This window comes from Pithys albifrons, chromosome 2 (genome assembly GCF_047495875.1).
Source record: "Pithys albifrons albifrons isolate INPA30051 chromosome 2, PitAlb_v1, whole genome shotgun sequence".
Taxonomy (NCBI): domain Eukaryota; kingdom Metazoa; phylum Chordata; class Aves; order Passeriformes; family Thamnophilidae; genus Pithys; species Pithys albifrons.
In genome coordinates, this window is record NC_092459.1 from 54,628,772 (window position 1) to 54,656,770 (window position 27,999).

Below are 27,999 nucleotides of genomic sequence, written 5' to 3' on the forward strand. Positions count from 1 at the left end.
TGTTTTTAATATGTTTAATTTGAAGAATGGCTGTTTTTAATGGAAAATTATATGGGCAACGAAGTTCTTACTTCTGTCACCAATTCTCTGTCCTCTTTTGACCCTCTTCCCTCTGCCTTCTAGCGTTTCATGGAGGAGGTTACAAAAGGATTCCTAGGAAGGACTAGTTTGGAGTACTTTTGTAATCTCAGAAGTAAATCCACCCTTTCTGACTAGCCATTTCTTTGTGTTTCTAATAAATGAGATATTGCCTGTGTTTCATCATCCCTTCCAAAGCCAGTCCAAACCCACTTATTACAAGAACTGTGTCAGAAGGAAAATGAAGTGGTGGAGACCCATGAATTTTTACACAGTCTTCATCCCTGTTCAATTAATCTTTTTTCTTAATGGAGAAATAACCAACTTTTTGAGTCTTGACGATTTGAAGTTGATGCATGATTTTTGAATTCTGAAACAATCTTCCTATTGTCTGGTTTCAAATAACGAGTGGAACCCATTGATTGGGTATTTGTCTATACAGCTGAACCCCACAATTAGGTTCACTTAAACTAATCCTTTCAGGCTTGACTGAAGTCAGTTTTACAGCCACAGTGAAATATGAGTAAATTGGATGATATTTCACAATGACATTGATTCTTTTAATACGTAATTGCAATTTTTTTTTGTTTTAACCTATAAAAGTTCAACAAAGAGTGGCTAAGGAGTTAGAATGTGTTGAGCAACACATGTTAAAATAGCCTTCATAGATTATCTGCACAGTACTATAGGAATATGCACATCACAATATGAGATATTTGGTTTTTTGTTACGTGTTCTGTTCTCTGGAATATCAAATACATTTTCCAATGGGGAAAAGAATTACAGCTAGCTCTCTGTTGAGTAACTTCAAATATCAAAATAGTTAAAGGAATGAAGAGGAAGTTAATGGTACCATTTAGTCTTGGGGTGTAAGAAGCAGTTTAGTAAAATTACTCGCCAGTTAGTGTTCATATGTTAAATTTGTACATATGTGTAAACATTTTTGTTTAGGTTTTCAGTTGTTTTCTTTCTCTCTTTTCCTAATAGTTCCTGGCTTCAAGTGCTTTCAAAATAGCCTTTTTAAAGGTAATGTTTAGAGCTTCTCTTCATCCCCAAACCAGAAAGTAGTTTAGCAGAAATGAAATTTAATCCAAACTTGGATTTTTCACCAACAAATGTCAATTGATTTTGTCCATCTTCAAAAGTGTTTTTTAAAGAGAGAAATGTGGAGAAAAGCAAAGTCTCTTGAGACTGTAATGCTGCAGTTCCCAAATTGTGCTCCCCCTGTTGCATCCCCTTCACCTCACTGGTGAAAGGGAGATGTTTCTGTTGTTCTTGTTCTGGCACTAGCACTTGTGTTGTCGTTCAGCAAACCAGATGAACATTCATACAGAAAACTATGTCTTGTCTTGTTTTTTGCGGTTAGATTTCTGCCGGATCAATTTTCTGATTTGGCTTGCTGTGTGAGGTTTTAGTGCCAGCCTGGGGGAGGGGGCAGGAACGTATTTCTGGAGCTACTGAGGAAACAGTTCCACTCCTCCCTGGAGCAACTGGGACTTTGTGTCTGACTGTAAAACTTCAAAGTATGCAATACTGATCTATGAGCTACAGCCTGTGCCTGTAACATAGAGCTGTCATCCTCAGTATTGGTTCTCAGTATTACTTCCATGTGAATCATTCTGTTTTGAAGTAATGTAAATGTTTGAGAATTCAGAACATTAATATTATCTTGAAAAAAAAAGTCCTAAGTCCAGTTCCATTACTCAATTATACCTAAGTAGTAAAGCACTGTTGAAGTCCCAAAGAGATGAAATTAAAGCCATGAAAATAAGACTGTGGAATGAAATTTAAAAAAAAATTCTATTGAAGTCCACAGCAAATTTTTAGACATGTATCTGAATGTCAGTTGTAATACTGCTTTTTAAAAAAAATTTCTTTATTCATTGCCTCCATAGACTTGGATCTGAACATTGTAGTGATTCTCTTACATTCTTTAATTTTACTGTTTGCTAGTATTGCACTAACTAGATATCTATAGGATGAAACAAAATGTACTTTGTCCTTCTGATGTTATTTTAAATTATTATTTAATTTTAAATTTTCTATATTATTAATATTTAATTTTAATGATTGTTTTCAAAGCAACACTATTGGATTTGAAGTCAGTTTATAATTAAAGTACTTGAAAATTCAAAAAGCAAAACAAGAAAACAAACAGCACATACCAGTGAGGATTTACAGCAAACATACCTAAAAATATAATTATTTTTCATCATGAAAACAAACAGAACTGTAGTAAATATTTTGACATCACAATAAACATTTAAAAGAACTATATGTTTTATATACTATTAGCAAATCTACTTTATATTTTGCAGCTTTCCATCTGAATTTCTCTTTGTGGGAAGTAGAGAATATATGTGTACTGGCAGCAGATGCTACCCAGGGCTCCGTTCTTGTCTGTGAATGAAGTTTTCCACATTAATATCACTCACACAAAAACCTAAAGGAAAACAAACGACCTTTTCCCTCAGTTCAGGCTTGAGAGTGCATGTCTATGCCAGCCACATCTCCAGAAGACCCTGCAGCATTAAGCTTTCAGGTGTGCTAACAAACAAATATTAGGGGAGATACTGATTCTGACTTTCCTACAGCATCGAAAAAATAGTTTTTCATGAGTGGAGCAATAATACATGGAGGGAATACTCTCCAATGCATTCTGAAATGCTAAGAAGCCATTATTGTAGTGAAACATGAGCTGTAATACCCGTCATCTAATGTGCTGTAAGCTAGGCTGAGTGGTTGTATTAACAACAAACCTCCACAGGATTATTTTGCCCAATTTTTTTATGTTCCCTGCTAAATCAGACCATAACTTTATTGCTTTGTGATTAGTCAGAATGAATTTTAAGTGAGCAAACCTTTTCAGCTTCAGTTCAAAATACACACTAACAATGACTTTTGAAAAGTTTTGACAAATTATACTTTTTCTTTCTGATGCTGCTTGCTTTACGTTTTCCCTGGATGACTGCATTAAATATACATACCACTTTTCTAATATTGGCTTTAACTAAGAGAGCTATTCACCTTTGATATAGGTCCAGGGTATTCTCTCATAACTTTTTATCCATTGACACATACATTCTAACCTGAATATGAAGTTGTTTTCTGATTTTGTACTGTTAGCATTTTCATTTCTAAAGAAAATTACAGAACTCGGGAGAATGGTGGCATGACAAAAAATAGTATTCTCAGTCTTGAACAGATTTTGTTATCCATTTTGAAGAAATATGTTGTCATTGAATAGTTTATGATGCTAAAACCTTACTTGAAAAAATGAGTTTTGCAGCTGATGGTGGTCGTGAAACAGCACTTCTGTTGTGCTAGGCGTTTATCACAAAATTAATACTGGAATGTAAGGTCTGTGCTACAAGATGCGCACAAAACTTCTGTAGTACACATGATGAAAACTTGTAACAGAAGGACATCTGAGTATGTGTTAAAAGATAGGATGCTAATTGACCAATGCATGTTTTGTAAGTTTTTGTGTGCAGGATTTAGGGATTTAGAAACAACTCCCAATAGCAAGGAAGTACCTTAGCATGGTGTCATGTAGTGTTTTGTGACATTCTACCAGTATTTATACAATGATTTGATGAAATATGCTTAAGGTTGTTTTCAATTGCCTTTTGTTTAAGCTAGCAAGAAGCAAAAGTGTTCAGATTGCAGTGTATGGCAGTGGGTAAAATGCTGTGAGTTCTAATGTGCACAGTAGGGCAGAGTTTGGTCAAGAGCATTAAATCTGACTTGCTAAGACTTTCTCCTCCTCTATGCAATTGTCTTGATTGTGGGTCTGAAATCCTTCTAGGAAAAGGTACTAACGGTCAAAAAGTAAATGTTTAAATAGAATTTGGAGCTACATTTTTTCTTTTTTTTTTTTTCATATTTTTGTAATGTCCAAAGTCTAGTGATGTGAGGCAGGTTCATATTATTTCCAGCATATATTTTAAAAACACTCTTAACCACTATCATGTTTATCCACAGAAATGAGGCATGATTTATATGAAAAGATATTTTGAAAAGAAAAACTCTGGTGTGCTTTTTTTTTTAATTTGAACTACTTTATTCATTGTTCACATTGTTCATACTGCACAATATTTTCCAGATTGAGACAGAGGGAACATTGTGTCATGTTCAGAGAATGGGTGTAAATTAGTACATGTCTATTTCTTATTCAGATCCATGATATTAACCTCAAAGAGCTTACAATTGAAATAAAATAAAAGTGCCTGTTCCTCAAGATATGATGCCTCTTAGCATGCATTGTATATGGTGGATAACAATTCCTTTTCCAGAAAACTCAAAGCAAAAGCTTGTGAAGCTTTCAGCAGGAAATGTTAAAGGTTTGAATGTTGATAATGCAGAAGATGCTCTCTGCCAACAATACAACAGTTTCAGATGTTTGTTTGTATCCCTCTCCACAAGGTAGGTAACAGAGAGATAGCACCTCACTAAGTAACAAGTATTTATTTATATACTTTTTAGCACTCTGTGGAAAAGTCAGAAACCATAACATTGAAAAAGATCTTTATTTTCTTATTGAAAAAATTAGTACAGCGTGAACTTGCTGTCTGTTGTACAAAAAGGAAATCTGAAGAACTTTGACAAGGTCCCTTTCAGGGTCCTGAAGGAATTGGCTGATGTAGTTGCTAAGCCATTCTTCATCATATTTGAAAAGCCTTGGCACACAAGTGAATCCCCCAGTGACTTGAGAAAAGCAAATATCACACCAGTTTTTTAAAAGGGTATTAAAAGGAACGCTGGGAACTACCAAACAGCCTCTAGTGCAAGAGGTTCCTTCTTAAGACAGGAGGTATGGACTAGGTCTTCATAGGTCCCTTCCAACAGAAACCAATCTACAGTTCTATAAAAAAATTAAGTGTTCTCTAGGAAAAGCAGTTTCTTATGTGCTATTCCTGTATCTGACCAAGTAGTTTGTCTATGTTAAAATTAATATTCCCATTATGGAATTAAAATGTAAAGACTTGCTATGAGCATGTGAGAGCTGGTGAGAGGACACTACATGGAAACATCACTGAAAGAAATTCAGACACTTCACCCTCAGTACTCTCAATGCTACTGGACCCATGTTGAGCATCAGTTCTTGGATTAAAAAAACATAACAATTTTTTTGTATACGTGTTTTTTCACCAAAATAGAAGAACAACATTTTCTGTCCTTCTCTATTGTCTATATTTTAAGAGGAAGGGTTCAAATATTGGCATTTTATCAATTTCCCTTTTCTCACCATACCTTTTCTCCATGGAAAGAAGTTATTAACTTTAGGAAATAAAGAGAAAAGAAATTGTTTTCTGCTATTATTTGAAAGCACTTCCTTGCTGCTATTATTTGAAAGCACTGTGAAAAGACATTATTAACTTCAGCCCTCAATTCTGGTATATGCCAGGCCAATGATGAGCGGCAAAAATAGTCAATAGAAAGCAGCTATTCTTTTTGAGGCCTTCACAATCAACTGAACAGTGGGTAATGGAGAAAACCAACAGAGAAAATTACGAAGAACAAAGTGACATTGACAGAAACTTTACAGGTACTGAGTCCTTCCATTTGGCTTAATGTGTCAGATATTCAACAGCTGGACAACCTAAGAGCTTTACAGTTTGCCATTGTATAATGTGCACTCTTGCACTAGCCTTTGCTTTAACTTTTTTAAGTGATACAAGTCATAATCTTCTTTTACTTATAATGTGAGCAGGAGTTCAGAAATACTAATAAATGGTGTATTTTTTTATCAAGGAGAAGAAAATGTTCTTAAAGGAACTTGTGTGTCTCTAGCAGTTACATACAGGGAAGGGAGAAAGCTGAGCTTGTTATAAGTTGAGGTATTTTTATATATTTTTCAAAACACATGTTCTGCAAGTATTAACTGAATGGTATTGAGCATTGCATATGAAGAAATTTTTGCATAATTAGAAAAGATGGATTTCTAACTGAAATGTCTTTGTTTGGAGACACCCACCTTATAGCTTTTCAAGGTTTACTGTGATAAAATATTTTTCATTTTTTTCCCATGAAGCACTGTGGACATCTTAATTTGCATTATATTCATAGTAGAACTTCATGTAGCTACAATTTTTCTGGGACAGATGATGCCCCGCTAGAATTGCTTGTAACACTGGGAAAAAAACTATGTTGGAATCAAGTGCATATTTCCTTCAGCCCAAATTCCCCATCTGGTAGCAGCATTTCAGTTGGAAGCAGCTCAGATGAACAGGAGCAATGTTATCATTAGAAGGCAAACTGCTGCAGTGGGGGGAGATGTTCAACTCTCTAAACTGATATTAGTGGAATCCTGCTAAGCATATTTTTTTCCACTCCATGCCAATATTTTCAATTACAGAATTTCTAACTCTGAGCAGAATATTTGAAACCATGGCCACTGTCTCTAGGGACAGTGATAGAAGAAAATACATGCTAGATGGTCTTTTGAAGAATCCAGAGAGCCACTTCATCTCTAAATAAGGCTTTTTCTCCATCTGAGTTGAATGTGAGACTAAAATGAGAAGTTTAGCTGTTTAAATACCCAATTGTATAAAAATTCTTGCATCAAAACTGCCGACTCTCTTTCATACATACTAGACCTAAACAATAATCCATAACAATATTTTTGAATTGAAATATTACTGACCACATAAATTGACCTATGAGAACACAAGGACATGTTTCTCAAACTCAAAAGAATCTTTCCTTCAGTTCATTAGTAGTTGGATTTGGTCTGCTTCATGTCTTAACCCTTTAGGAGACACTATTCCAAAATGAAAAACAGTGCATGCAAATGTGGTGTTTATGATGTTATGGTGGTATTATGTCCTCCATATACAGTTGTTTCTATACTTATGTGCAAAGATAGAAATTAATGATCAAGGAACAGTTTTGAAGAGAGAATCTTTTGGGATCTGTGATTCCTCATTGTTGATCATGTAAGGTAATCAAAGTATTGAATCTGGTAGCCTGATGGATGCAAGGCTCCTATGGCTCTGTCTTCACATACAGACGGTAGCAAGGCAGAGCGCAGAATCCTGAGAGTGAAACACATACATGGCTGCACAGAGCAACATAAGCAGACCACAGTGCCCTGTGAGCACCCTCATGAACACAAACACTTCATAGCCGGCCTCACCCTCTTCTTCTTGTCCAGCTGATCAGGATTCAAGTCTAGTAGGGGTGTGTATAACTTTGTATGCATGCACAACATACAATGCTTCAGGAGCTAGCCTTAGGTAATCTTTTCATGATCTTTTTGATTTGCAGCCCCACTCGGATTGCTGGTACTCAGACCTCTTCTGCTTACTGGCTAGTTGAGCTAGTTAACTCTTATTCGCACATACCCAGTAAAAAAGAGGGGGCACACCTAAATGGAAGGTACTTACAAACAGGATTTAATGAGACAATAGGTCAGACTTGAGCCATCAAAGTCAGGACTAGCATGCTGACCAGCTGCAGTCAACCAGTTCCTTTTATCTCCTTTTCCCTCTGTCTTACACTTGCTCCTTCCTGAGCCACCTTAATCCCTCCTTTTCTCCACCTCTATTACCTCCCCTAGATGTTCCATATTAGGTGTTATCCATTTACACATCCCATAATAAATTCTGCATAGACTTTCCGCTGATTCTCCTAAGGTGGGGAACCCCTCTGTAGCCAATAACCTCTGTTAGCCAGCAGAGGGTTGAAATAGCCTTTTCAGTTCAGAGACAGCCTTATCTGGATGGATATCACACTGGGGCAAGGGGTGTCTGCATTGCTTTTGCTGCCCCTACCAGCACTTTTAAATGACTACTTGAATATATCTGTGGAATGTTTAAGGCCACATGGCTTGACAGCATTTATGCCAGCCTGTAAGGAAACAAGCCCTAGCCCTAGCTGTGCACTCTTCTTAATGGAAGAATGGTGTGTTTACTTGACTGATAAACTGCAATAATAATCAACAACATAACCACAGTAAATAAGTAGATCCAGAGTTCACACCAGATTGTTGATGGAAGCCTCCATTAGAGCTAGTACATTTTTCTGTTGAGAAAATGAAATGGAAATACTTCTGTAGAATTGTGTGGTACTTTATTTTTTTCTCTGATGATGTTTGACTTACATGAATGCTTTCTAACTGAAGGATTTATTTTTTAAATAGAAGCGCAGGTGGGAGTCAGATACAATGAGATTTCCTACTTCACTAGCTAACGCTATGCAGATTAATGATTCACTTCAGCTCTATCTGAATAATATTAGTGTAGCAAATTATCCTGTATAGTAGGATGCACTTTTCTATGTCTTATGAGGCATTCACAAGAAGATAAAGCGCTATAACTTACGGAACTGTTCCTACAATGTGTTTCACAGATCTCACCGCTGAGACAATTACCACGGAAAATGAGATCCCAGACTCATTTTGTTTCTAATCGTGAGGATTATGTTATATATAATTTGGGAAAGGTTCAAAGGTCTATTTAGACTACTTCCCTTCCATTCTCATGATTATACCATGGTCACATGAGTAGAACAAGTAGAAAAAAGTGCTAGCTGCCCTTCAGCAGCTGTGTTAGAGGTCTATTGCATGCCACTATGCAGCTTGGTATTGCTCTGTTTTCACGTTTGTATCAGCAAACCTCGGTCTCTAGGTTGCATTCTATTGCACTTTTAGAAAACAAGATGTGCTCTAATATTGTGCAGTTACTATATCCATTGACATATGTTGGTTTATTGATGCTATTTGAAAGACTAACCAGGCATGCTCCACCGACTGCCCTGTGGGAATAGAAGCTCACTGTATGAGGAAACTAGGCTTCAGAGTGCTGCACAATTTCACTTTTTTTGATTGTGGAAACAAATGCAGCAAAACCCAGTGATACATTAGACCGTATTAGTATTAGTATTCTCATGCCACTAAGCACTTGCTGGTTGTGTTATAGTAGCCAGAACACCATTTTCTAAGCAAGTCCCCAATAAAAGAAGAGTTACTCTTGTATCTGGACAAGGACAGTTTTCCAGTTGATTGGAAAGCAAGCATTGCTTCCATTATATTGACTTGCTCTGAGAATAATCATACAGCTGCCATTAATTTTAGTCTGTTTTTTCTGCACTGGTTGTCATTGTCAGCCTGCTTAGAAAGCACAGTAAAATATGGAATACACCATGTTTGTTGTCTGTGTCATAGCACTGTGGTGAGCTGGTAGTGCCTAGTGTAGCTGTCTAAGCTGGGACAACTATCTTCTTGATTCATGCTAAAGCTCTACATATCTAGATGTCCCCAAACAGGAATGTGTTTCTAAGAAGCATGGATTAACACCCTGTGTTGTCTTCAGCCTAGCCTTAGAAAGATCAGGAATAATGTTTTTGATGCATGTGCTTGTTCATCTTCCCCTCTATGCAATTAGCATTAACAGCCTACCAACATTTAAAAATACTGGTCCTTAGTTCCAGCTTTGTTTCTCTGCTCAGGAAATAGTTTTGTTTTATATGATACAGTCTTGCAGTTCCACTTGTGAGGACAGACTTGAAAGAGGAAAGGGAAAGTTTCTTATGTCAGTGGGTTGCAGGTAGCTTGGTGCTGTTGCAGAAGCCACTACAGGAGCATTCAGAGGCTGGGACAGTAGTAGTCTGGATCAGGTTGAAAACTGAATAGTAGTTAAAACCAGCTCTTCCTGTGTATTCTTTTATTTACATTAAGAAGCTTTTTTTCCCATCACGTTTAGATTAAGAGAAACAATATCACACCACTATAACCTGCAATATTCTGTTTCCTCTCCACTGCTTCTTTTAATAAAATTTTGTTGCAGTTTCATTTACAAAGTGTGCTAAAAATAATGAAAGCCAAAGGTATATAATAAATTTCAGTCAAGCAGTGCACTATCTCAGAAGGTAAAAATCAAGACTTCAAACAAATCTTCAGCAGAATGTGCAGGAAATGTTATTGAAAGAGGGCTCTAATTTGGGAAGTCACTGTAGAAAGTTTCACTCTCACACACAGCCTAGTATTTCAAAGCAAGCAAACAAAAAAAGACTTCCTGTTGATTACACGTCTTGGCCCCACAGAGCCAATGCATCCAAGATGTTTGCAGAGCTATTTTTTTTTCAGCATTTAACAATGAATCTTTCATGAAGTTTTTCAAATTTTAGGACTCCCACAAAGGAAACTATATACATACATCTATAATTACGAATTTATTGTCAGATATGCCCTAAACCACACATCTTCCATGATAGAAGCTCTAGCAATGTGTTTAACCTCAGTTATTTTCCATTCAACATATAAGGAATGATCTTATGAGAACCTGAGGTAAATCACTTATGTTAAATTGAAAAAAACCAACAAAAACCAACCAGAAATTATTTAGAAGTACTCCAGAATGAAATATCTATTCTCTGACACTTCTAACAACTTAACTGGGGGGTAACTGCTTAGAGAGGTTTGTTAATGTTGTATTTATCTCTGTTTATTGTAAACAGGATTAGTAACACTGGTCCGGGATAGATATGATTATAATTATTATGGCCACAATAGAATATAGCTGTAGAAGACTTTGAGAGAGGAAAAGGCATTTGTGGAACAGAGTACAAGTGATTGTATGATTTCCTGTGAAACAATGGAATGAAACATAGGTTGCTCCTGTCTCTGGAGTGCTTATCCTATGCTATTGAATAAAAATGTTGATAATTTGAGATAATCCCCTGTGAATGCACAGTTACATGTGTGTTCTTCAGGTTGAAATAAATACAGCCTCACCCACTTCTTATTGTCACTGAAAAACATTGGTTGTTAGAGGTTTGTCTTCCTGACTGCAGTTATTGTGAATCTTACCACATTCTCAGTACCTGCATAGAAGGCCGGAACGATAATTGGAGGTAAACATTTTCTTTGCCTCCTTCATCAAGTGTACTGCAGTATTTGCAGTACTCCACCACTTAACAAATTTTCTCTTTTCCAGTAATACTGGTGGTTAACTAAAACCAATTTATATCTTCTTACTGTTTCTTTCATCAGTTGCTGTAGGATCTTCTTTCAGTGGCTTTACTGGTTGTCTTAGCATTCACATGACATTTTGTGTGGTCAAAGTCTGAATCATGCAGCTTCTTCACAGTGACTATCTCACAGAGAAAGCATTAAGTATTAAATCAACACTGTTCTCTCCATGATATCCTCTGGCATCCTCATATGCAGATTCAGCACTACATCTTAAAAAATATTAATTCTCTACATTTTCTACTTTTCTAATGAAAATAGGTGTTTCCTTTTCTTGACTTCAGTTCTACCTCTATAGCATATAGCTGTTACTAGGTTAAAAAGCAAAGCAAAGCAAACCCACATCACTAATGTATGTCATTCTGCAATTGCAGATGTATTTGTGGTTTGTATTTCGGCAAGCCTGTTCAAAGAAATAAACCTTGATAAATCAATTGAATAGGCAGGTGAAATGGACAGTAATGAGCATTGATTATATGTTTACATTCTGTGTGTAGTGATATTTGATGTGTCTCTGTCCTATAAAGCTTATTTATGGTCACAATGCTGAGTTGTGTGATTGAAATGAGAATGTTTTGTAGAATGATTGCAGCATGATGTGATTACCTTTTGATAATTTAAACCTATGGGGTATTTTTAACTGAGATAGAGTTGTAACAGAGTTTGGCAACTCTTAAAGCACTAAGTGAATGGCTATAAATACTCAGAAGAAAACAATCACACTTCAACAAATTGAAAATACTTCAAATCAAACTTGACAAACATTTGGCTGAAATGGCAGCTTAGCAAGTACCTACTAACTTATGTGTGATTTAGAGTGCTTTTTAATTCTGTTTTCAAAGTCTCTATTGGCCTAATGCAACTAATACTTTTCAGAAATGTTAATGGAGAATTTATTTTTGTAGTTAGAGAGTTTCAGTGTAATCTGAGTCCATATTGCATTTCTAGGGGGAAAAAAGTCAAGTATTATAATATTTACTGTTGTTAGTTTGGCAGCTATGAAGAAATGGAAATGAATTTATAATTATGTACTTGAATGCATTTTAACAATTCTTCTGTTCTTCAGATTTTCCAGATTGCCTATGTTATTGTGAAAGCAGCTAACTCACCTCGTCCTGGGAACTGGATATTAGAGCGTTCACTGGATGGTGTTGACTATCAGCCGTGGCAGTACTATGCTATCACAGACAGCGAGTGCCTGACACGCTACAACATTCACCCCCGTCCTGGAACTCCATCCTATCTAAAAGATGATGAAGTCATATGCACTTCTTATTATTCCAAAATCCATCCTCTGGAAAATGGAGAGGTAAGATCAGATGTCATTCCACGTATTGCAACCTGGCAGAAAAAACCTCCTTGATTAATTGGCCAATCTGCCTTCAGTAGACAGAATGTTTTGATACAGTTGAAAAATGAGAAGAGAGTCTATTTGCAATCAAAAACCTCATCTTACGTGGTCCTATATAAATGCATACAAGGTTCACTCTAATAAGCATATTCTAAAAAGTAAACTAAGAGATAAAAGAGTTATTAGGTAGCACTGGTACTTTTAGACAACTTTTAAGTGCTTGAAATATGTTCCTGTGTCATTTGTGAACAAAGATGAGAATACTGAGAAAAATCACAGACCCAGTGAAGTCATTAAAACACTTTTCTTTTAGATGCATTTCCAGTCCCTGTATAAGCCAGGATAGGGGCAATCCCATGGTATAAAGGAGGGGACTCTGGACTCTGAATCCAAGGACCTGACTTCGAGTCTCAGTGGGACCGTCCCCTGGCAGTTAAATGCCTCCCTGCCATCCCATCCTGTCACATCTGGGATGCTCAGCAGGGTCAGCCCCGTTTAGTACCGGGTGCTGTGACAGTCCTGAGGACTTCACTGTCACTGTCCAAGCTTGCTCAGCCATGGCAGATGGACCTTAGGGCTTAAAGGTGGGGCCAGTTTTGCGCACGCTGTGCCTCACCTAAAAAATCCACACCCACGTGGGGAGAGCCCTTCCCAAATCTTTGTTTGCGAAGTCTGGCCATACATTAGCCAGGATGTCAAATGGTAAAGATTTTAGTCAGAGTTTAATTTAATGCTTTTAGGAGCTTGTACCTGACTCTCTGCATCTGTTTATGCCTATTCATTCTTCTCCTGTCAGAGGCCTCCACTATTTTATCGTAAGCCCTGGCAAGTGAATCATGGACAAGTCATTTGTTCTAAGTGAGGGTGTGGAAAAATATGGTGGACACGAGAATAAGGATCTGTGGTTGAAAGAACAAGGCAATGTAACAACAGTAGCTGAAAATGAAGTATTTTCAGTCCATTAGAATGACAAGAGGGAAAACCAACTGCGTAATTTTTGCTCCGATTTTTATTCCAACACTTGCTTTGCAAATAACTTGATAATTCAAGGAAACAATGTGGTTTGAATGTATACTAGATCTGAAGTATATATTTATTTATAGATCCTTTGATTTCTAATGGTGCACTGTGAAATTTTAGTCTCAATATTTATCCTGGTAATTCTTTAATGTTCCATTTTTCAGTGGCTTATTTCCATATAAATAGGTACAAAATTTCTTTTGTTCCCCTAAATGCAAAACAATATTCACATGCAAAATTGTTAATACAGTTATTTTTGAGTCCTGGATATAGATGTGCATAGTTTGTTTATGTTCACAGAAAATTTCCAATGCCAGTTGCAAAAATCGAAAAATACAGCTTTCAGTGAAACTATCCTGCTGGTACACTTTAAAAATATATGAACTTGAATCTCAAAGAGTCTCAGATTACCAGGAGTTATCAGATGGGAAATAATTAGCATGTCTAGGAAAAGTCATCACAAATATTTGTGTTTGTAGTTGTATCATTTGTGTTTATATCGTTTGAATGGTTATTTGTCCTTGTAAAATCTAGCAGGAGCAGATAAAGTGATATTGAAAGAAATAGTGTGTGCTCATGTGCTGTTTTTAAATTGGTTTGAATTGAGTACTTTTTGAGGGGTAAACAGAACAAGAGTTAGCAGTTTATCACTTGCAAAGAAATTTTATACAAGGGAGAACATGTCTGCACTGAAAATACATTGCAAAAGTAATCATTCTAATTAATAATTTAATTTACATGGTTCCATTTCTTTGATTATCCTGGTCTCTTACAGACAAATATTGATTCCAGTAGTCTGATGTGCTCTTGGTTAAACCAGTGCCTCCTTATGTTCTTCAATGACTGAATTAAACAGCAAAGAACTTTATTCAACACACTGGTATATAGCCGTGACTGAAACACTTGCTTAAAGCCTGCTGAGTTGAGTGGAACTTAATTCTGATCTGAAGTGTGCAATGAATAATTTTTAACTTGACCTGATGTGTTGTAGTTGAAGCTCTGTCCTGGGCCTAGTAAATGACCAGCATCTGATACACAGTTTTTTTAAATGGGAAGATGATTTTCAAGGGAGGAATGCGTCTGTTCCATACAACTTGGCAAGGGGGAGTTGTTAGATACAGGCACGCTCCGTGAAAAGCATATGATTTAAGTCCCTCGAAGTTGATCTTACCTCACACAGGTAGTTATTAATCTGAGATGTGGCCCTGATAGAGAGAGCAGAACTTGAAATGAAAAGCCTAAAGCTTAACCTTTACAGTGACTGGAAGAGTATGATTCCATGTGAACTAATCAGCTTACATTTTTAACAATACTCTTTTCATAAATAAAACACTAGTTTCATCTGTCTGAGTAGCTAAAGTCTGCATTAAGAAGTATGTAGCATTTACACAGAATTAACCCATGTTAATTCTTTTCATATTTTCATATTCAAACATTTAACATGAAAAATAACAAAATTTCTACCAATATCAGAATTACTTGCAATTGTGTTGTAGATGGTATTTGGCCCCTGGTTTTTCAGTGAAACTGCATCTACTATGTAATTTACTTTTGTTCCAGGACAGCAATTTTGTTCTATGAATCAGATATTACAGTCATTTTGTAAGACTGACAGTTATGAAATGTATATAAGTTCCTTTTCTTTGCTTCAAACCCCATGAGTTATTTAGGCACACCATCCTGGTGTACAGCCAGAAAACCTGATGAAGTGCAGAAGGATCATAGGTCAGCAAGCCAGTGCTAATTTCAAATGTACATCTACACTACTGTCTGCGGTTAAAACTTGTCATCTTAGAAAAATCAGAATATATTCTTATGTATACTTTCAATGAGCATTTTAGTCCAGCGAGGGAGACTCCACAGCCTCTCTGGGCAATCTGTTCCAGCGCTTGGTCACTTGCACAGTACAGAAGTTCTTCCTCCTGTTCAGGTGGAACTTCCTGTGCATCAATTTCTGCCCACTGCCTCTTGTTCTATTGCTTGGCACCACGGAGGAGAGTCTGGCTCCATCCTCTTGACACCCTCCCTTCAGACACTTAGAGACAGTGGTGAGGTCCTCTCTCATTTGCTTCTTGAGGCTGAATAAGCCCAATTCCCCCAGCTTGTTCTCATAAGAGAGATGTTCCAGTCCCCAGATAAATGTAAATGCTAAAATTTTCCAAAATAGTATTTCAAAATGAAAAAGAAATTTTCTCTGTCTCAGCGTCACCAATCCAGAAAAAAAAGGGAGCTACTCTAACTTTTACTGAACTGATGTTTCTTGCTTTAATGGTAATTTCTATTTTACACTAACTGAGGAAGACCCATTTATGTAAGGGTTAACAACTGGTGGGATGAGTCTGGTATTTTCAGGTAGAGAAGAATGCTCATTCTGTTTTCATCTTTGATTAAACACCATACCGGAATTTTGCTTCTTTTTTTTCTTTTATTTCCTGAGATGATCATTAGTTCCAGAACTAAAAATTATTAGGTTACCATAGTGATTTTTGCTTCATTTCCCTGACACAGGATCCTCTGATGTTTGCATCTCGTTTGTACCTTTTTTAATGAAACCTTTTTAATCCTCCTAAATCCCAATTTGTGTCACAGCTTCTTTACCTTGATGACTAGGTGGATGTAAGGCTCTGGACATTAGCTTTCAGTGTTGTAATTTTATTTTCTGTGAGATGCGTAAAGATTCCTTTTAGAAAATGCTTGTTTTAACCAGCATATATAGTATTTGTATTTTGACACTTGGGAATCTTCTCTCTTCCCTGCTTGTTGTTTCAAAGCGGGACCCTCTGAAAACTTCAGGTGCAAGAGTTCATCACTGTTGCATAACACACACAGTTGATAATGCGTTAGAAAAATGTATATCTTTTCACGGAAAATGACACATTTTACCTGGTCTATAGTTTCATAGGAAATACAATAGGAGGTTACACTTGGAAAAAACATTCTTCAAACATACATAGATATAGAATACTTTGTATAAGCTAGGAAAAAATAAATATTTAGGTAAAAAATAATTGCTTTGTTGTTTCTTCAATATCAAATAATTCTCTGTGCAAGCAGATATTGAAAGTCAAATTCAATAAAGACATTGGAAGAGAAGCTTAATTAATCTGATAGGAAAGCACTTCCTTTACTAAGAAGTCAAAAAGATGTGTCCCCCCCCATATTCTGGGACACATTTAGTTTCTCTAAAATGAGGCCTTCTGATAGTATAAAAACCAAGAGTGAGGGTGTGAATTTAATTCCCGTCTTTTAAAATCTTAATTGGAATACCCAATTGATTCTCTAGGTTGTCATGACATATAGGTGTTCTGACAAAGTTGGTTTTGAAAAATTATAATCATTGCTGTGGTGCAGAAGGTATGTAAACTTAAAAGGAAAAAAAAATCCTTCCCTCTTTATGGGCAGAATCTGTTTTCAGAATATGCTGCCTCAAAGGATATTTCTGCAGTTGATTAGAATTTGGGATACACAGTGACAAAAGATTTCACAATTCAGAAAATATTTCTTTGTACTGAGTAAGAGAAACAATCTCTGATCCTCCTGTGGGAGATGTCTTTCATACATTGTCAGTTGCTGAGAATGTTCTACCTTGACATTTAGACACTGAAAATTGGAATGGTATAAGATCTATATTTGAAGCAAAATATTCTGATGCTAGAAACAAGTGTGAACTGCAGTATACCGAGTGGACCAAATTCTCAAAATTTCTGTCTAGACACTTATCAAACACAGCCCTTAGTGTTGCTTGATTCTTTTCAGCAAGGAGCATTTGTGAAGCAATCAATGTAATCATCAGATAGTTGATATAATGATATTGGTAATGACTATCAGTCTATTATTAAGGAGGTATTATAGCTGCACATGTATGTTCAGTTGTAACCTGCAATGTGATGGTAGCAATGTAAATGGAAGGTCGAAAAAAAGTAAAATACTGGTTTTGTGATTGTAAAGGCTCACCTGTGTAAGCATATTCATTTGTCTTTATTTTCTTCAGTCAAGTGGAAGTTGAAAGCGTGTACTAAACATGTAAAGAAGAAAAGTAAATAGAAACAAGTTCCCTGATAGTAATGTTTGTTTTTTGGTTTTGGGTTTTTTTTTATTATTTTGTTCACTTACCATAGCACTTGAATGCTTGTACTGTGCCCCTTTTTAAATGCATCCCTGTGCTGCATGTCTCAAATGCCTTGGAACCTCCCGCAACATCCCAGTACTTTGCTGAGCTTGTCTCAGGCCAGTGATGCCATAAAGATTGAAATCTACTACTTCCCAGTGTTTGCATCCTAGATTTCTCTTCTTCATACCATTCATTGCTTGTCCCATTTGGTGTGGGCTCAGTGATTCACAGAGAAGGAAGGGAAGAAATAGAAATTCTCTTAGCCAGATTTAAAGTGTGAGAAAGTCAATGTTAAGAGGACAGAGGGTCAGAATTTTGGAAGCACTCAAAATTGCAATGTATTCAGTTGCAGACTGAAAATTTTGTCTGGCCTTTCTTGCCATATTAATAAATTATACAGATGCTACACAGTTCCTAAAAAAATTGCCTAAAATGTTGTCAGTTGAAATATTGATCCTGCCTTTATAATTCCTATTTTTAGATTGACCCTCTCAGCTCCTAATAAGCATTCAGCGTCTTCTTTTTACTGCAAAATAATTTTCTGAAGTCTGAACTCTTAGTTCCCCTTGAGTAACAGTGAGAGGTTTCTTTTCAAATGCATAAGATGTAGAAAAGGCATCAACAGGAAAAAGTAATGCAAGTAGTATCTCTCTCCATGCCCTCAGCTGCAATCACTCTAGGCACTTCTCATAAGTATGCTAAATTTCCATGTATTTGCCTTGTGTGTCTATACACCTCCTTAGAGTATTTGTGGTTATGGCATATGTTGTCTTGTACCAGTATATTGTTGCTATATTGTCATTGCAAAAAAATACATGATACAAAAAAAATAGTAACAGTCTATTGTTAATGGATCAAACTGTTCAGAAATTTAAGTGGGTTCTACTTCCAGCATCACACTTTAGACAAAGACATTAGGCAGAGACTAATGAATTCAGTCTGAGTCAGAAATTTCAAAACGGGGATCTGGGAACAGTTTTTTTCATTTTGACGCCTGAAGAGGGAGAATAGCAATAATTTTAAATAATTCAAATTAAAAAAAAAGTGAAAGGGAAATTCTTATTTTGACTGACATGGGTTTTTCCAAGTGATGCAAAATGAAGAGTTTCTTTGATTATTCTGTATTTTTTTAAGTGCAAAGAAAATGAAAACAAATTTCACAAAACTGTGAATGGCGGACATTTGACAGTCTTTTGCCTAGAAGGTAGAGATATTATCAGATGCAATCCTTGTATCTGAGATGTCCTGCCTCCCAGGTTTTTAGTACTGCTTCCCAGGTCTTTAGCATACTTTGAGTCAGGCTGTCTAGCCAGGTGGCATAGCTTCATTTTCTAAGAAATAGCGAATTAGGTTTTTTCTGGACTGAAATTCTAGTGTCCCTCAGCTTAGGATCATTCATATCATCTTGCTTTTCTGTCTTACAATGCATACTTAGTATTTTGTAGTGATTACTAAGAAGGACAGCCAACAGGATCCATAGATAAATGGTGCCTAATATTAAAGATCTTTCCACTGAAGTCAATAGTAACTTTTGGATCAGTTTTCTGTGAACACTGTTCATCTCATTCAATATTGCACTAATACAGTTAAACAGCTCCTGCTTAACTCTCTTAGATTACTCATACTTTGTTTTCCCTGTAAGTCTTGGTTTTTATTTGTTTGCTTCCACTCCCAATCTGGCTACAGCAGCTTCAGGAAGATTTATGTTGAAGCCATGGTTTTGGTTATCATCTTTTTATTTATGATTGGTCTCAGTGAAATGACTGTGATAACCTTTACTTTTGAGTCTTGGTGTTTGAGTGTTTTGAAAGAATAGCAGCCTAGAAGGTTACTTCTGTCTACCAAGAAGGAATAGAATACCAATTTTATGCAAGAATTTTTGCACATAAGCTTTCAGCTGCTCCAAAATTTCTATTTACAATGACCATGAAAGAAGTATTTTATAAAAAGAGATAAAACAGATTAGAGATCTGAACAAGGTTTTGGTTTTTTATTTGGCTTGGTAAAAATAACTTGAGTATCTAATCTGAGGGAAAAAAAGGCCTTTATCACATTACTGCCAAATAAATGGCTACATTTTACATACTCTGTGTACACAATGGTATATTGCTTCACTAACATAAAATTAACATTTCTGTTTTTCTAATGGACATTCAAACACGTGTAAATGCTGTAAAATGTGTAAAAAATAAAGTAAGCATTTGATGTATATGCTTAGTATCACAGGAAAGTGTTGAAAACATAGAATTTAATTTAGGACAGTTTTAAATGAATTTATTATGCATGATGTAAATTGACTTTGCAGTAATTTATTCAAATCCTGTACAACTAATCTTGCAACTTGGTAATTTTATAATTACATTATAACAATATTTTCTGTTAATTTTTGTGTAAGAAAATAAAAGGGAAACTTACAGTAATACTTTCAAGTTGATAGTTCATATACTGAACTTGAGTGTCTGATATTGAATATTACAGAAAAAAGAGTGGATATAAAATATATAAGGTACTTCTAAATTACGCTGCAAAGAGGAAACAACTGTAGAAAACTACCCATAATTAGTATTGCAGTCTCCCATTATTGTAAAAACAAGAGACAGGATATTTGATGCTGAATCTGTGTGGGCCAAGTTGGAATGGAAGTTTCTTTTGTGTAGTTAGACAGTCTACTTTTCTATCTTGGCACATCTTCTGTCCCTGAGCAGAAATTCATGTCGCAATTTCTACTGTTTCTGGAAAAAAACCAAAACTGATTAATCATATGATTTATAATTCTTAAAAAGTAATAAAGCTGCAATATGCAAAAAACATACTATACAGAACAGTCCTTCAGTTTGAAGTTGAAGAATAGAATTGATCAGATTATTTACCTTTTTTCTTTGGCATTTGTCATTTATTGCTCAAAATGCTTACTGAGAAGAGATGTGTTGCACGTCTTTCTGTAGATCCGTGATAGATTTTCCAAATCATAAAAGGAGGATTCATGACTGCAAGTGTAGTTTATAACTCAAAATACTGTTTCAATTGCAAAGAGAAATGTTACACCCTAGTCTTGGTATTTAGTTGAAATCATCCACATTTGTCTTGTTGGATCTGGGAGAAGCTGTAGATTTTATTCTGACAGCAAAGCAAGAGCAGTGGATACTTAGTAACTTAGTGAGGTTTTTTCTCTTCTGTTTGATTAAGGGAACTAAATATCCCCTGTGTGTTGTCGTTTTGGGAATGGGAGAACTGATACTCGAAGACTTTTTTTTTTTTTTTGAGTAGTTGCTAATAGTCATGGAAAATTACCGGAAGAAAGAATAGCTTAATTCAAAAAATATTAAAGTTATAATTTGTTAAAATCCATCTGGCCTACATGGAGGACTGCTTTTAATCGCTAAAATCCTGTTGAAGCAGGGACATACAAATAGGTCAGCCTGAGGCCAGATATATGTATGTGTTCATGACAGCGTAAAGTAATTAGATATAAAAGAACATTGAAGCCAAACAGCATAGTTTACCTGGAATTTTCAGTTTAAGTGTCACAGAAATTCAATAGAAGGAAAGTTAGTCAATGAGACACTATAATACCAATGGAATAATTATTTGATTGCGGTCTAGAGTCTAGCATACATGAACGAAGAAAGTACAGATGCAAATTGGGTAAGTAGACAGATTGCTTTTTCAAGTACATCAGTATAATGAAGCTGATAGACAACTGAGAATTAATAGGAGTGCCAAGGACTGCAAGTCCACAGCAGGTTGATTCTGTGGCTTCTTATGATGAGACATAAAGAAGTAGGTGTAGTAGAGCTTGTCTCTGTTTTAGAAGTTGGAGGAAGAACAGTTTTAAAACAACAGTTTAAAGGCCTTGGCAGACTTGTTCCGCAGCTTTTATTCCTGATCACATTGTCATGTGGTAAGGAATATCGCTGGGATCAGCTGTCCCAGCTGTGTTCCCGGCTGGCCCCTTTCTGCACCCCCAGCTTCCTCGCTGAGAGAGTTAGGGTGAGAAGCTAAAAAGGCCTTGATGCTGCAGCAGTAGCTGGAATTTATCTGTGTTATGAACACTGTTTTCATCATGGATCCAAAGCATAGCCCCACACAAGACACTGTGAAGAAAATTAACTCTGTCCCAGCCCAAACCAGCACACTAGTTGGCTATAGAAATCGTGTCATTTTATGTCAGGTATTATAAATGAAATCTGAAAAATTCAAACAATAAGAATTCGACAAAATCAAGGTAAGCACTACTATTTTTGTAAAATAGTTAATCACAGTAGGAGCAAAGAACAAAAAGTTGTTTCATGCACATAATTCTTTAATCTGCCTTTAAGAGAATATTTATTATGCCATTCCTGGTCTGGTGTGTTCATTCTATGCTACTTAGAAATGGATTATTTTCCCCCCGACTTTTCATATAGTAGCCTTTGTAAAATATCTCCAAGTCTGAACAGGTCAGGTTTAGAGCTGGAGAGGTATCAAAGTTTCTTGTATTCTACAGCTTAGTGTCCTATTTCTTCTTTCTTTTTAAAATATTACAAATGGTTTTAAAGGCACTGAATGCTTACCATTCACAGAGATCCCATCTGGTTTTCAAAAGCCTTCATAGTTCATGTTCCAAATGATAGGACATGGCACAGGTTTTGCTAAACTTAGATACCAACATTGTACAGTAATTATAACGGACTTTTCCACACATAAATCTGCACTACAAAAAAAAATGAAAAAAGTTTTGTAGAAATGTTCCCAGTCCAGAATGCTTCAGAGTGGTTCAAAACAGGAATGTTGCAGAATATAAAAAATATTACCACAGTTTATTTAATGATAACATTCAGGACCAGATGTACTTGTTTACTGTTTGAACAGCTTAAATCCACACATTCTCCCTCTTTTACATCAGCAGTTGTGTTTGGCAGCCCTCTGCAACTGCTTACAGCTGTTAAAAATTGCTGTGGATTTTCTTTCTACTGGTCACAATTCTGTACTGGCTGTAATTTGTCTGTAATTCCACAGTGTTCTCCACAGTGCATCTCATTCAGGAAGAAGATATAGTAGGAAGTGTTATGAGTTTTTAGGATAATCATAATAAATAAGGGAAGTCATAATATCTTGGTAGGAAAGGGAGAGTGAGTATTTGGATGGTATTTGTTTAGTTTGGCATACTTAGGACCCTTTTAGTTAAATCTCGGGATCAGAATGCTTTTTATTATAATCCACAAGAAAACATAGCTTTCCTGTTTTATTATTTATTTTCAATTACTTGTCTCACTCATGATCATTGTCTAAAAAGAAGCTTACTACTTTAAAAAGCAGTAAACTAAAAATATCCTTTTAAGATGATGTGTTGTCTTACCTTAAAAAGTAGCATAATTTGGATTTTAATGTTGTGCTTTTTGAGTACTTTTGAAGAATGTGTTTGACAGACCACTATATTTCATTCTTTAAGCAGAGAGGTGGTCATGTTTAACTCCTTAATGCCAGTGTATTTCACCTCTGCTTGAGCAGAACTCAGACTAACATGATTCTCAGAATTGCTTTGCAACCAGAGTTACCATTGGCATGAGTCATTGAGTTCCTGTGGCAGCAGATGTATGACACTGACAAAATGTAAACCAGAATGACAGTGGTCGTACAAGTTTTCAAATATCAGAGGTCTCACCATTGTAGTGTACAGTGAAATTTAAACCAGTTATCATTTAATTATTAAAAATCAAAAGTCACCTGCCATATTATGTGCTGGAACCTAGAGCACATTGCCAATCTATCTGGTTGTAGATACCTCTTAAAAATACTGGTTCAGTGTGCTTCACCAGTGGGAATGTTCCTGTAAGAGCCAAGCCTTTAACTTTTTCTGCAACTATCTTGTTAGTTATTACTGTGCACAAAATACCTTTTTTCCATATTAAGGGATGCAGTCTCACTTCTAAGTACACTTCGAAGAGCCAATAGAGCAGAAACCATCACTGTTGTGTTAAAGTACAGTATTCCAGGCCTTGCATCTTGTCTGATGAACTGTAGTATGCTTAACTGTTGCTGAAACTACATTATGGTGCAATGTTTCCACTTACTTAAGACAGTTACAAAAAGAAAACAAAAGCTTGAAATTGCAAATATACTTTCAAGGCAATCAAATTCCTTATTATTCTGTGATTTATTAACTATTGCTCTGACAACTGGCAGTCTGTTTAAAAGTATGCAAGATGATGTCTTTGACAAATTGTTTCTTGTCCAAAAATGACAAGTATGAGAATTACAGGAGCCATAGAAAAGCAGTGGCTTGAATAGGCAAGTTAAGTTTCAGGTGAAATTGGGAAGAGAAAAATGACAAAAGTGAGTTAATCATAACTGAAGAGCTGAAGCCTTATTTAGTTTAAGCTGTAGGGTATAGTTGTCAATGACACAATAGTATTTGCTAAACAGTTCGTTAAACTGACATTTGCCTGTATTCTTAGGGGAAATGAATTAGTTGAGATAAAATTTGACATGCATAGCCCTTGACATTTTAATGCGAGTTTAAGCACTGCATTTCAAGCAGCTCTTGTACTCATTAGCAAGGCACAGAAGGGAGTTGTGCTTTCACTTACTAAAACATTAATTTATTAAGATAGTGAGGTATTTATTAGAAATACAGCAAACCTTTCCAAATATACAATTTCTTATATAAAATTATTATAAATATGTATTTATGATGAAAAATTGGGTGCTGAGTTCTGGCATATGCTTTCATCTACTCTTCTAGTTGTGAAATCAGCTATAATGATATATTAGGTCATGCACCAAAAAAACTCACAGAAATTTTGTCTTTAGGGATTAAATATAATATGCCAAGAGATTAATTAATCAGCAGTTATTTTACATCTACTGCAAATGAGCTATTTGCAACAGATAATTAAAGCTGGTATTGGATAGGAGAATTATGAGAGCTACTGAATCACGTGTTGAAAAATTTCTGTTCAGTATTGTCCATCTTCATACTGATGCACTTGCGTAATTTGAAAATTTAAATCATGGAGTACCTTTCTCATTAAATCATTTTAATGCTGACATTTCTGTCTTCTCCACTGCCGATTATCAACCTGCGAATCTTTTTGCTCAGGACAGAAACATTTCTCTTCTGTGTGCTGCTGTTTGAGATTAGATATTAGTGAGAAATTGACCATTCTTGACAATGGTTCATGATCAGACCACTGCCTTGCACAGAACATCAGGCTTGAAGCCCACAGTCTTCATAAGACGCATGGCATATACCACTGAGGACTTTAAAAAAGTGAGTTCTTTACCACTTCTAGCCAAAAATTATTGTAGAGTGATATTCCCACTCTGTCCTTGTTACAAATTACACTAAATAACCTTCTCTTTTTATGAAAGAGTTGTCTTTCAGTTTATCAGCAGTGAAAAATGTACTGGTTAGTGATGCTGGTCTTTTGAAAAGAAAGTGAGCATAAAATCTCCATGCCACATAGCCCAACAGCTGGGGGGTTTTATATCCTACAAACAGCTTGACTACACTCAAATTGCTTGGCAAAGTAACTTCAAATACCAAAGCCCTAAGTAGAAAAATGCACCACTTGGATTCATACATGGGTATTTTAAATTTGTATGAGAAGATGGTGCATACTTAAAAGTCTTAGAAACTTTGTTAGTGTTAATTTTAAGTAACTCAGCAGTTGATAATATACATTTGTGCAAAGTGGCAGCATTTTTACTGTTGCATTAAGTAAAACAACAGAGGCAGTTAACATGATGCATGTTTGCATATCAGTTCATGCCAGAAGCACAGAAGAAGGGTTGGAAAGAATTCTTTTGTGCTCAGCAATGGTAGTGAAGCACAGTCTGGGCACAGTACTCAGCACTTGGCTGGTGCAACTGCAGAGCCCTCAGCTCAGGCTGAGATCCCAAGGCAGAATGCAGATTTTTACCTCTGAAGCTCCAAGAACTGTCTGGGACATTGCTGAGGTTGAGGGAGAAAGAGGTGGTGACCTTGCCTGCAGAATGTTTGATGTGTCTGGGCATTTGTGTGTTACCAAGTAAAGGACTGCAGGAGGATGTCAGCAGACTGCAGCATCAGAGGTGACAAAAAAGAGATTAACTGATTTTTCTCTGGACATCTGCAGCCTGAAGCCACAACTGTATGAAAATAGAGGCAGGCAGATTATGTGCCTTTTGGTTCAGAAATGAAGACTCCCATGATGGTGAAGACTAAAACCTGGTGACTTCTGACACTGGGAGTGGGGCTTCTTTGCCTGCGGATGGACAGCTACATGATACTTCCATGCCTGGTGGCAGAAAATGGGCTGGGAGCTCTGTTCAGTATGATGCGTTAGCCAGCTTTGCCTACATCACCCAGAGGCGTTGGGAGAAAACTGAGTGACAGCAGTGGTGTACACCAAGTGGAATATAAGCCAGCAAGGTGGCCTTGCATGCAAAGAAAGCCAGGAGTAACCCAAGCTGCATTAGTTAAGACAATCACCAAAAGGTTGAGGGACATGATGAGAACACACCTGAAGAACTGAGTCCAGTTCTGGGCTCATCAGCACAAGACAGGCATCGACATCTTGGAGCAAGTCCAGGAAATGTCTGGGAAGATGATTAAGGACTTGGAGTGTCTGTCCTATAAGTAGAGCCTGACGAGGCTGGGGTTCCTTAGAGTTGAGAAGTCTCAAGGAGATTTTATCAACATGTACAAAATATGTGGTGGGATGCAGGGCAATACTTTTCTCTGTTCTGAAGACCCATAACAAGTAAAGTCTAAATAAGTCCTTGTTCATTAGTATAGGAAACTTGTCTTTTAAAAAGCAGAAAGTTTCTCAGGCTACATCTGTCATTCTCAGCATCAGACATGCAATGAAATGTGTTGTGAAATTCTAGTCATATGGCTGGATGGTCTGATGCATCTGGCTGGAGCCCTTTCAGATGTCCTTGTTACAGAAGCTAAGATTGGATGCATCGAAGTATTGTCCAGTATCCATACCCTGCAGTTTAGAAAGGTTGCCTTGACAATTAAAACCAGCCTTTAAAGGGTAGTGGAAAGAGATGACACTATAGATATGACAGAAACAAGAAGCTATTTAAGAATGGTTGAGTGGCTTGTGGAGGAGAGGCACTGTAGATTTAACAATAATATAAAATAAGAAAGTTAGCAGAAATAAAATGGTATATGAGATCTCTGTGAACTAAAATTCAGCAGCTAAACTGGGACAGCATAGCTTTAATGTTACATCAGCAACTGTGCAGAGGTTTGGAGCTGAGTGGGTCTTGATGAAGGAAGGCTAAAAGTATAATACCAGGCTTCTGTAATCCTTTGGCAAACTCTATGGGTGTCACAACAGAATGTAGTGCAAAAGAGTAGCACTTAAAAACCTGAATGTTCTCAGTGCAGCTGGTAAAGAAACACCCAGTTGAGTCTAAACCAGTGCACAGATCCTGGTCCAAATTGTTAACTGTTGAATAATTGTTATGTAAAAATAACCAGAAAATACTCAAAATGCAACATTCTAGGGCAATGGAACTGCCAAAGTGCAACTTCAAAATAGAAAAGGTGGTCAAACAGCTAAAAATATCTCAGGCAGCCAAAAGTTCATTTAAAAATAGCACTGTTCACACTTGCATGCTACATATTAGAGTGGTTCCAAAGATAATGCAACATGTCTAAAACATGAGCTAAGGAAAGATAATAGATACCAAAAGGGAACTGGCATAATTTATGAATGGATAGCATGTCTTTTCCTGCAAATGAGGAAGAGAGGTAGGAAAATAAGCTCCAGCAAATGAAAAGTTAAATCACAATCAAAGTGTGAAAAAAATTCTGAGTGACTGATTTGAAATAAACCTTTTTTTTTCAAACACATCAGATTCAGGAAGTCTGCCAGAGATTTGGTGGGTTGAGAGGTGATCAAAGAGCGTTCAAGAAAGATAAGGTCAATGCTGAAAAACTAAATTAATGATTTGAATCAGTTTTTCTATAGAAACTGTCAGGAGGGTTTCTGCAGCGGAAACGTTATTTACAGGAGAGGAGTTGGAGAAGCAGTTGCAAACTAGGTTATTAACTGAAGAGGTGCAGAAATAATTGATAAATTGACTAGTGACAAGGAACTCAAGGCTAAAATAGGTGAATTATAACAGTTATTATTTAACTCCTCACTTTCAAATATTCTCAGTAACTACGGAGTGTGGAGTGTCAAATGAAGCACCATCTTTTTAGTAACATTCCTCAGGCATCCACAGAAACTACAGATCTGGAAGCCTTATACCTGTGCAAAGCTCATTAGTAGTAAAGAAATGTAATGAAGAATAGAGCTGGTAGAAAGATACATTTCTTTAGTCACATTTAAGAACTAGGAAATATTAAGTGAATTTAGTATGAAACAGGATTAAAACAAGCAAAAGAAGGATCTCTTTCCCTACAACATGTAAATGAGGTCAGAAAATCCTTATTAGGTAATGGGTGTAGATATTTAGAAGAGACTGAGTGAGTTTATGGAA

The 27,999-nt window shown here is 36.3% G+C and overlaps 1 protein-coding gene across 1 annotated transcript in view; it reads left to right on the top strand.

Moving 5' to 3' along the window:
* Positions 1-27,999, top strand: part of LAMA2 (laminin subunit alpha 2) — a 369,190-nt gene that overhangs the window by 100,483 nt on the left and 240,708 nt on the right. The window contains exon 4 of the mRNA XM_071549053.1: positions 12,117-12,359. Coding sequence (XP_071405154.1) covers positions 12,117-12,359 — 243 coding nt within the window. The remainder of the gene's footprint in view (positions 1-12,116; positions 12,360-27,999) is intronic.